The sequence below is a fragment of the Meles meles genome, chromosome 12, assembly GCF_922984935.1.
Source record: "Meles meles chromosome 12, mMelMel3.1 paternal haplotype, whole genome shotgun sequence".
In the NCBI taxonomy this organism is placed as follows: Eukaryota; Metazoa; Chordata; class Mammalia; order Carnivora; family Mustelidae; genus Meles; species Meles meles.
The window spans coordinates 14,943,158-14,953,125 of NC_060077.1; the positions used below are offsets into that span (position 1 = coordinate 14,943,158).

General features: G+C 47.1%; 1 protein-coding gene across 3 annotated transcripts; it reads right to left on the minus strand.

Moving 5' to 3' along the window:
• Positions 1–420: 420 nt before the first annotated feature.
• On the minus strand, positions 421–9,924 carry EIF2B1 (eukaryotic translation initiation factor 2B subunit alpha). 3 transcript variants are annotated; one of them, XM_046026022.1, is made up of 10 exons: positions 9,789–9,924; positions 8,664–8,765; positions 7,343–7,479; positions 7,133–7,249; positions 5,251–5,363; positions 4,657–4,725; positions 3,403–3,478; positions 2,258–2,383; positions 1,283–1,494; positions 422–796 (listed from the first exon to the last, which is right to left on the minus strand). In XM_046026022.1, exons 1-9 carry the CDS (start codon positions 9,799–9,801, stop codon positions 1,330–1,332), a joined length of 918 nt encoding a protein of 305 aa, XP_045881978.1. In that variant the 5' UTR covers positions 9,802–9,924; the 3' UTR covers positions 422–796; positions 1,283–1,329. The 3 variants fall into 3 exon arrangements, with proteins under 3 accessions (XP_045881979.1, XP_045881978.1, XP_045881977.1); XM_046026023.1 differs by lacking the exon at positions 9,789–9,924 and adding an exon at positions 9,644–9,766 and having other exon boundaries at positions 421–1,494; XM_046026021.1 differs by having other exon boundaries at positions 422–1,494.
• Positions 9,925–9,968: the final 44 nt, after the last annotated feature.

Here is a 9,968-nt window from a genome sequence, read left to right on the forward strand (position 1 = left end):
AAATTAAAGCTCATTTTTCTGTGCCTATTTTATACGTACTTTCTAACATAAAGATACTGAGGTATACTTGACTTTTGGCCTTTTAAGTTTCCTTGCTATTACCAGGCACCTGACCTTTGTGGGTGTCTTTGCCCTGGACTGGAGTTCTCTCTCTGAGGAACTGCACAGAACACCCATGTGGAGGGGCTGCTGTTGCCAGGGTTTTCTTCTCTTTGAAGAATTGTTCCCACCACAGTTTTAGGGGAAGGAAGCAAGTCATTCTAGGGAAAAAAATTATGCTTTGTGTCGAATAAACTATTGCCTTCTATTTGAATGTCTTGAGTGTGTGAATGTGGCTACAGTGTCTTCACCAAGATGGCCAGTACCTCCGGGCCTAGGGTAGCACTCAGTAATGATACAACACCGTAGAAAAATCTTGCATGTAGTTTATTTGAGAAGATGCTGAATTTGTCCCCAGGTACAATTTTTAAAAAGCTGTTCAGGAGCAAACATGTTTTAAAGGTAATTCACATCGTCCACAGATACAGACTTTCAGTTTACAGATGTTCTGGAAGGTCTTCGTATGTACTGAGCCATGGAGGCTGCTCCTGCTAAATGTTGTTTCTTCCTTCCTTGGGTTCCCTTGGTGGTTTCCTTCCCGTCTGTCCCAATACCGATGTTGGGATGGCAGCCCCGGGCTTGAGGTCACCACTGGAAGCCTGATGTGACTTCAGTCTGGGTTTCCAGCCTTTCTCATAAGGCACCATTTATACTGTGTCCTGGGTGGCTGTTGGTTCCCGCAGGGGCGCCTGGCTGCCTGTAGGAACACCTAATTTTTCAGGCCTGCATCTCTTTAATCGATGCTTTTGGCAAATCAGTGTGGAGTGCAGTTTAGAAGGGAGGTGGGCTTGGGTATGTTTTTCATTGGTTAAATAGCCGATAATATAACTTGTATTTCTGGAAACTGGAAAGTATCTAGGCACCATAAACACAATTCAGGTTGGGTTTTAGGGAAACCATGAACACATTTTAGATGGGGCTGAAATGGATAAGAAATTTTCTTATGGTCATAAAAAATCATAAGTCTTATGGTTTTAGGTCCTTAGTCTTTAAGTCTTCATTAAAAAAAAATCAGTTTTGGGGGCATCTGGCTGGCTCAGTCAGTGGAGCATATGACTTTTGATCTCAGGGTTGTTAAATTCGAGCCCCACGTTCAGGGCAGAGACTAGTTTAAAATAAAATCTTTAATGAAAAAAAAAATTCAGTATGGCCTGTCCCACAGAGGGGTCAAGAAGCTACTCACCCCGCCCCAGGTACATCAGCTGGGCAGCAGAAGGAAGGGACCAGTGGTTACAGATACAGCTTGATGAGCTCATCGCTGACTGCTGAGGGCGTCAGCACCCCCAGGTCTGTAAACAGCAGTGTTATTAAGGAAGGGGACGTGTAGTCGACCCATGGGTGCTCCTCTTTGAGATCTTGTTTGGTCTGCATAGTCTTCAGAGTATCTGCCTTATACTGAGGAGACAGGAAGCACGTATTGGTTTTCCCCCCACACCCAGGGCTCAAAAGTGGTATGGGCTTGGCCTGAGTCATCAGTGTGTGGCTAGCTACTACCTGAAAGTGTTCCCTGCATGTGCGGGAAGCTAGCTGAGTGGCACGCTGGCGAGGAGGGCAGAGTGCAGTGGGGAAGTCAGGATGGCGGCCTGGCGGCCTCCCGGCCAATGGCCTCGATTTAATGAAAAACCCAAACCGTGTGTCCCCTCACTGGCATTCTGGATTCAAGACTCCAAACCTCTTGAGATAACAATTTCAGGTCTTTACAGAGAGCTTTACTATGTGCCTGGCACGTGCCAAGCTTTTCTCCTGGATATTCTCAGAACTGTCGTAAGGCTCAGAATGCATTTCCATCTCATCTGACAGATAACGGACGTTCAGAGCACAGAGTGAATGCATCTGCCCCGGGCAGTGTGGTTAGTGAGCGGTGGAGATGGGGGCTGAGCCTGGAGAGTTGGCTCCAAAGCTTGGACTGAACCATCAGCTTTCCCTGTGTCCTTGCAGCTCCCTCTCATGCCTAAGAGAAACTGAGAGATGGACGTTCTGGGAACAAATGGGACTCTGAGTCTGAGCTCAGCCAACCACTGATCTTTGCATCGCAAGTGTGGGAGCAACTAGTGATGGGAGGGGAGTAACTCACTGAAATATTCCTACACTGCTTCTTCCCAAAGGCCTCAGTTGAGACTCAAATACCCCTTCAAATATGTAAAAAAGAAAGTCTTGCCTTAAACTTATCTGGGACATCCTGCTGGTTTAGTGGGAAGAGTCGTACAAACTTGAAACTTTCTGCAACAACATAAAAAGGCTTGTTCTGGGCTTTGGCACACACGGCCATCTGGTTGGTTCCAATCTGGAGAGTCAGAGAAAAAGCAGAAGGATGAGATCTTATAGCATATTTGAAAACGTGTGAATGAACATAAAATATGTAAATCTGGCTTTGGAATCAAAGATGATCTTTTTAAAAAGAGGACAGAATCGACATTTCTCTCAAGATAAACAAATGGCCAATACACACATTCTCAAAAGATGCTCAAGATCGTCGTTATTAGGCAAACACAAGTCAACCCACAATGAGGTACTACTTCACACCTACCAGCATGGCTATAATTGAAAAACCAAAATAACGAGTGTCGGCAGGAATGCAGAGAGACTGGAATGCTTGTACAGTGCTGAGGAGAATGAACACACTATGGGAAAGTCTGGTATTACCGAGGGACCCAGAAATTCCACCCAGGTTCGCACCCGCAGGAACTATGAACCGGAACTCAAATAGACAACTGCACCCGTGTTTGTAGTAGCCTTATTTACAAGAGCCGAAACGTAGAAACAGGTAGACAAGAGTTGGTGGACAAACAAACGTGCTCTCTGCACGCGATGGAACGTGACTCGGCCATAAACAGGGATGGTGTGCTGACTCCCGCTACGATGAAGATGGGCTTCGAGAGCGCCATGCTGTGTGAGACCACGGCCCTGAACTGTACACGTGTAAACCCTATGCTGTATCCATTTCACCACACAGCACAAGCAGCAAAGGATCACGAAATCTTTCCATGTTAAGTAACGGAGAAATTTTCACACACTACATTGATGTCAAATATGCCCAATTAAAAAAAAAACAACAAATCCAATTCTAGTTAAAACATACTTTGAGAAAAGATAAACTGTAGTCTTGTGATTCACATAGATCAAAGAAATGAGACCAAAATTTTGCCACTGCAGTGGCCTCTGGGGACTGGGAGACAATTCGCTGGGACGGTGAGGTCTAGAGGCTAAGAGGCGGCTGGGGGAACGAACGGTAACGTCGCCAGGATGTGGGTCAGCGACCCCTCCCTGCCTGGAGCAAGGACTGTGGGGAACTGATGTTCTTACCTTGTTGATAATCCCTCCGTTTTCAACAACTCCTTCAGCACCAACTATGACAAGATCCACTTTCTCCATGATATAGCTAGAGGAATTTTTAACAAAATTACACTCTTTTCTTGGCTCTTACGAGCAGCAGTATCACCTGCAAAGACCAGTATTCCATTTTCACTACCGTAAGTTCCTCTCATCACTTCCTTCCTTCAAAAGAGCACTTAACCCTAGACGACATGGGCACCGCTGGCGGTTCTGCAGCCACGAGCATGAAAACGCACTGTGACCACAACACTCCCCCTTCCCCGGGTGCGTGCCCTCCCCACGGCTGCCTGGCACGCATACGTGCATGGGGGCAGTAACTGATGTGAGAATCCTGTGACCCGCTCTTTATCCTCACTACCTGTGCTATGCTCTCTTTTCTAATCAACTTCAAACAAAACAGAAATTTAAAAAACTGTTGTGATCCGGAGTTGGAAGAAAATGTTACGTAATTCAAGAATCTTTGAGCTACGGTGAAGGCCAATGTGCCTTTGAGCAATGAAGTAGAATTCTTCAAAATGCTTTCTTTTGAACGCTTTCCTAATTTCCTTAATTATCTGCGTTATGTCTTTTTTTCTCGAGAGACTTTTAGTACTGTTTTCTTTTGTGAGGTATACTGGCAATTCTCAGAACGTGTGTCCTCAGTTTTAGAACTGCAGTCATACGGGTAAGTCAAAGAATTCCAGCGTGCCACTGAGGACAGCCCATGCCTTCCTCTGAGGAGGGAGCCCTGATTATACGTACTGACTCGAGCCTGACTTTCGCACCTTGCTCTTAAAATGCATCACAAGGGACCCTGGGTGGCTCAGTCGGTTAAGCATCTGCCTTTGGCTCGGGTCATGGTTCCAAGGTCCTGGGATTGAGTCCTGCATTGGGCTCCTTGCTCAGCGGGGAACCTGCTTCTTCCTCTCCCTCTGCCCCTCCCTCTGCTTGGGCTCTCTCTCTCTCTCTCTGACAAAGAAGTAAAATCTTTAAAAGAATAAAATAAAATGCACCTTAAGGCCACATAAATGACTCCCATTCTCTGAAACACGCTATAGCTCGTCTCCTGCATACACCATCGAGACCTTTTCATGAGTTTGCTGGTTTAATGCAGCCATCAATTCAGAGGCAGAACATGAGCCAGTGCAGTTCTATGAATGGGACTCCAACCGGAAACCCTGCTCCGAGCTGACCCCAGGAGTCGGTGAGGAAAAGGAACAGTGCTCAGAGGAGATGGGAACTTACCCAACAGCAGCATCTAGGACCACGGTGACAGGGACGTTGAGGTGGCAGAGAGCTCTGGCCATTTTCTTACTGGAAAATGACATTTTTGAGAACATGAGAGAAAGTCCAAGAAGGTCCCATAGTGGCAGATGATGAGTCACTTCATTTGGACAATGGTAAATCCCATTAGCTTGAAACTTGGTTCATATTCAAGGATGAAGGGGCATGTTCTAAGACTCTGGACCAAGGAAACAAGAATTGGGTTCTTTAGAAGAAAACATGTATTTCAGGAAAACTATATTCTTGGGGACTCTGGGTAAGAGTTGTAAATTCAGTAAAAAAGGAGACAGTTTTTTTCTTTCATGATCTTCTGGATGGAGATGGAAATTATCTACTCCTTGATAAACATTTTTCCATTGGCATATCTAGGTCCTGCACAGTGACCTACTACCAATACACAGAGATTTTTCTTCAGGGATAGGAAAAGGCACAATGGCGAGGCGGAGTCACTGGCCAGTGCGGGGGTATGTTCTGGGGCTTCCTACACAGGTTTTAATCCTTCCCTTGCTCTCTAAAATGACCGCTGGGCCCAGAACCAAACGGAATGATACTTGCCCCGATAAGTCGGGCTGTGACTCTGTGATGTACACACTGAAACGCTTCTTGGCCACCACTGCTGCCTCCAAAACTCTCAGGACCACTCTGGAGTAGGCATGAGTTAATATTCTCTGCGGACCAAGAAAGTTCCGTTAAAAGGGCAAGCTTCACAGTGATCACCCCACACTCTCTGCCCCGCACATGCCCATTTCCTGGTACCCCCAGGCTTCTCTCTATGCTGTCTCACAAATCAACTGGAATCAAGGAGATTCTTGATGGCCCGTCTGTGTGTGTGGGAGGGGTCACCTCTTCCCACAGCAAATGCAGGAGTGGAATCTCCATGTGGTGGTGCTCACGAGATACAGAAGCCTTACTATCTGAAGGCTCTGCTCGGTTCCTTTGGGGGCGCTTTCCTAGTTCAAAGACATGGTTCTAAGACAAGGCCCGCAGGCACGAGGCAGGTTGCAAGAAGAAACGCAGCGGCTCGGGTAGGGCCAGCAGCAAAGAGGAGAGACGGAGCCGCAGCTGTCGTCACACAGTCCCACTACTGCCACATCATCTGGTTTTATTCTTGAGAATCCAAGACAGAAGTGTTGGCTAACTAACTTCTTTTTAAGTTTATAAACACCATTTCAGGTAAACAACCCATCTGTGGGCCAGATACAATGGGCAGACACTCACTTCGGCTCTGTCCTACGCGGTTCTGTGTAACGCAAAACTGATGGACAGAGCGTGCCTCGCTCCTTTCTGGGCATCGCCCGGAGCCTGTCAGCGATGCAGATTCGCAGCTCCCCCACCCAGACCTGCTGAATCAGAATCGGCACCGAACAAGATCCCCAGGTGGTTCGTCTGCAGGTTCCAACGTGGGCAGCTTTGCTCTGAATTGAGTCTGAAGTCAGTGCTGATGCGGGTGGGCATTAACACATTCATACATACCAGGGCGCAGGAGGCGGTGACAGTCCTGCCTCCGTGTGGCCCAAGGCAGCTTTGTTTGCAACTGGCTTCTGTACAAGTTCCACTCACATCTATTACGTCATTTTGTGAAGAACACACTTCAAAGGTTGGGAAGGGGATAACAAAACAGGACGAGATTTCAGAGTCAAACACAAGTAAAGAATTTTATGGTCCATGGAGGCTTGGATGGCAGGAGAGGGACGCCACTGGAGAGACATCATAAAAGTTTTACTGCCCCTTTGCTGGGGGACTGGCTTAACCTGCAGCTCCCGTCCTCACTTCACCTAGAATCCCTTGGCAGCTCTGCATCTCAGCAGTAGCACCGGAAATGAAATGAAAGATAGCATCCCAGGCCAGCCCTGACCTTCACTGAGAAGACAGTCAGTATGAACCAGTGCCAACAGCTGTTAGGTGTTGATTTAATTTTGATTGAGTACATACCTGATAATGAAAACACTTCTTTGATAACGACATCTTATTAAACCAAGAATCATCCATGCTGTCCCAGTGGTTTTTTTCTCTTCTGGTTTATTTTATTTAAAGTTTATTTACTGTTTTTCAGTAATCTCTACACCCAGTGTGGGGCTCAAACTCACAATTCAGAGATCAAGAGCTGCACGTTCTTCTGACCAAGCCAGCCTGGCGCCCCTCTCAGCCTGTTTGATGTGCCAACCTCTGTAGTAACATCTACGCATTTGTATAGGGCTTACTATGTGCCAGGCATAGTACAGAGTCCTTAGATCGTCTCAGGACCTCCTCCCACAGCAACCTGATGAGGCAGGTGCTGCTATTACCTTGATTTAGTGGATGAAAAAACCAGCGCAGAGAGGTTAAGTAACTGGTCCAAGGTGACACAGCGAATAAGTGGGAGAGGAGGGATTTTCCCCCAGGAGTCTAAGTCCGAAGTCCTTGCTCCCAATTACCCCATGTAAGGAAATCTACTCACCGCCCCATCTTTGATGAAAGTATGGCACAGATCTGCAATTTTATTTCTTGATAGGGACGTTCTCCTGAGAAAAATTTCTCCCCGCTCAATCATGATCTTTTTACATTTAGAGTAATCCTAGGAAATAAAGAGCAAAATGAGGGGTAAAGTCGAGGATACCTGCAGCCACACACAGGAGCAGACAGGTGGCCCGAAGAGGGCGGGGCTTACCGAATATTCCAGAGAAGTCAGGCTGATGAAGCGCAGGAACAGCTTCCCGCCGGAGGACACGGCCACGGAGGAGTCCACGCCACACAGGGTTTCTATGGCACGGGTGAGATTCGCTCGCAGGCCCTGGATCGTCTCCCCTGCACGGGTCACGTGAGGAATGCGGTGTTCAGGTTAGTATCACAGCCCCTTGGCAGGTCTGTGATTCATACATTATGCAACCAGAGACACACCGGCGAGCAAGGTCCCTGCTCTGATGGGACGCCCCTTCTCGAGGAAGAGGCAGACAGTAAACAAGCAAAGAAATACACAAATTACAAATAGAAAGCAGAATGATGAGAAACGTGGGGCTAACAGGGATGGCCTCTGGAGTGGAGGCCATTTAAACTGAAACCTGAGTAAGAAAGGATCCAGCCACGTAAAGATCCAGTGGGAAATGTACAGGTGCACACTGTAACAACACAGAGACCTGAGATGGGAATGAACTTGACGTGACAGAGAGGCCACCAGACTGAAGCACAGTTGAGTGAGGGACAGCATGGAAGGAAATAAGCAGGAGTGGCAGAAGAGGTCTGAGGGGCAGTGTAGGAAGGCTCAGTGTTATGCGTATTATTGTAGGTACAATGGGAAGACACTGCAGGTTGTCTTAGAGACACATGTCTTTAGGCCAGCCCTTTGGATTAAAGAAGGCATTATTAATACTATTATTTTTATTTTGCTTGTGAAAGACATATGCTCTACCAAGAAACTTATATTTAGGATGCCTGAAAGAGTAGGCGATCACAATGAATGACGCTAATGCCAGAATTCCGGAACACTCTGTAGCAAGGGCACAAATTCTGGCACAAGACAGAAGCTCCATAAACACAAAGGTGAACTGTTGCTATAATTTAAGCTTCATGGTTAACTTGATATGGCATAGTCACTCTTGATTCAAAGTGTATCTCACTTTGGGGACCCATTTAATGATGACTGATGGGCTCTTTCCAAGTCAAAATGAAGACTGAAATGAAGGAGAAGTTGAAATGGAGCTGCATTACCTTTCATAGGCCCACACACAGTCTCACTTTCTACACTTCTTCTTCTTTTTTTTTTTTTTTAAAGATTTTATTTATTTATTTGAGAGAGAGAAAGAGAGCGCGAGCGTGCACAAGTGCACAAGCAGTGGGAAGGGGCAGAGGGAGAGGGAGATGCAGACTCCTAGGGTCCTGGGATCATGACCCGAGCGGAAGGCGGACACTTAACTGACTGAGCCACTCGGGCGCCCCAACTTTCTACACTTCTGCCAGTTCCTAGAGGAGTGTTTGAATATGACCCTCTTCACCTTGATCTCTCTTCAAGAACTCCAGCAAAGTCCGGATGGCAGCTACTGCTGAGGCCATGTCAGGATCTTCTTTCATCTGAGACTTAAAGTAGTCAATTAACTCTGGGGAGGGAGAAAAAAGTGATTCATCAAATTCATTTAGCAGGTTGTAAGACCGGAGAGCTTTTCAGTGACTTAAGAAAGAAACTAATTTTATTTATTTAAGACTTTATTTATTTGAGAGGGAGAGATAGAGAGAAAGATGGTACACATACACACGAAGGGGAGGCAGAGAAAGAAGCAGACTCCTGCTGAGTGGGGAGCCCGACACAGGGCTTGATCCCAGGACCCTGAGATTATGACCTGAGCCACCCAGGCGCCCCAGAAGCAAACTAATTTTTTAAAAATACTTTCTTTTTAGGGTGTTTGGCTTCAGGGGCACTATAAATGTTGATGGGAATAGAAATGACACGGCTTTAGTATTTACCAGATGTGTTTCTCATTTTTGAAAAAGCTATCCATGCACAAAAGGCATAAAATTTAAGCAACACCACGTGACAGTGGGAGGTCATCCTCCCTCTTATCCCTGACTACAAGTCCTAGGAGAATCCCAGAGTCAACCACTGTACCAATTTTCCCTCCACCTGTCCAGACCGTTCGTGCCAATTCAAGCCTGTTCACCTACTTACATATGTACATGTACATGCCGAGGTCCATCCCTCTGTATTTTTTAAATGTTACGTATCACGTATGTCAGCTTGCCCTTGTGTTTCACTTAATAAGACACCCTGATAACCATACCAGATGAACACATCAAATACGTCTTTTTAAAAAAAATTCTAGTACCAGATCCAGTAAGGCGGGGAATCTTAGTCATACTTTACATATGAGAAAATCACGACTGCCGAAATCTGCACACCTCGTCTAAGTCTCCCTTTTTTGGAGAAGGGCACTGGAAAGCGCTGGGAGAAGGAAGGTCTGGGAATATCCTCGGGACCCACCTGGATACAGGGACAGCGAGAGGGACCAAATCGCTACCAGAAGCGGCACATCCAGTCCAGCAGCCCAAGCTTGGAAAGTGACTTCTGGAGGGACCCCGTGCGGTTCCGCTTTAGGCCCAACAGGCCACGTCCCGTCCCGACTCACCATTGCTGTCCATTGTGCCCTCCGGATCGCGCAGCCCGAGGGGACCGGGAAAGCCCGCGCTGCCTGGAAGAGCCCCACGACCGCAGGAGCTCGCAGCTACACAGACTGACAGCACGCCGCGCAACTCCACACTCCACTTCCGGCGCCTGGGGGCGGGGCTGTGCGTACGGCGCGCTGCCT

Excerpts from the sequence above, each read along its gene's own strand:
- EIF2B1 (XM_046026022.1), bottom strand. Across the intron at positions 4,726-5,250 it reads TCACAGCCCGACTTATCGGG|TAAGAAAATGGCCAGAGCTC; the intron begins GCAAGTATCATT and ends GTCATTTTCCAG. Across the intron at positions 2,384-3,402 it reads ACGGAGGGATTATCAACAAG|ATTGGAACCAACCAGATGGC; the intron begins GTAAGAACATCA and ends CTGACTCTCCAG.